General features: G+C 55.3%; 1 protein-coding gene across 1 annotated transcript in view; it reads right to left on the bottom strand.

The window, feature by feature from the left end:
- The window catches only part of LOC104411360 (protein TsetseEP-like), a 1096-nt gene that overhangs the window by 197 nt on the left and 568 nt on the right, over nucleotides 1-331 (bottom strand). Inside the window, 2 exon segments of the mRNA XM_010021756.1 lie at nucleotide 1; nucleotides 3-231. The exon segment at nucleotide 1 is cut by the window's left edge and continues 197 nt beyond it. Of these exon segments, the coding sequence (XP_010020058.1) occupies nucleotide 1; nucleotides 3-231 (230 nt within the window).

Here is a 331-nt window from a genome sequence, read left to right as displayed (position 1 = left end):
CATTCCTTCTTTTCCTGGGGATGTGGTGCAGGTTCAGGGCATGGAGCAGGAATTGGTACAGGGATCTCCTTGCATTCTTGCTTCTCCTGAGGACACGGTGCAGGTTCAGGGTGTGGCACAGCGATTGGCAAAGGGATCTCCTTGTACTGTTGCTTTTCTTGAGCACATATTGTGGGTTCAGGGCAGAGAGCAGGGACTGGTACAGGGATCTCCTTGCGCTCCTGCTTCTCTGGAGGGCGTGGGGTGGGCACAGGGATCTCCTTGTACTCCTGTTTCTCCTGGGAATGTGGTGCAGGTTCAGGGCATGGAGCAGGAATTGGCACTGGGCTCT

The sequence above is a fragment of the Nestor notabilis genome, unplaced genomic scaffold, assembly GCF_000696875.1.
Source record: "Nestor notabilis isolate BGI_N333 unplaced genomic scaffold, ASM69687v1 scaffold6189, whole genome shotgun sequence".
Lineage (NCBI taxonomy): Eukaryota > Metazoa > Chordata > Aves > Psittaciformes > Psittacidae > Nestor > Nestor notabilis.
The sequence above is the reverse complement of the archived record's forward strand: the minus strand, read 5'-3'. Positions and strand labels throughout refer to the sequence as shown.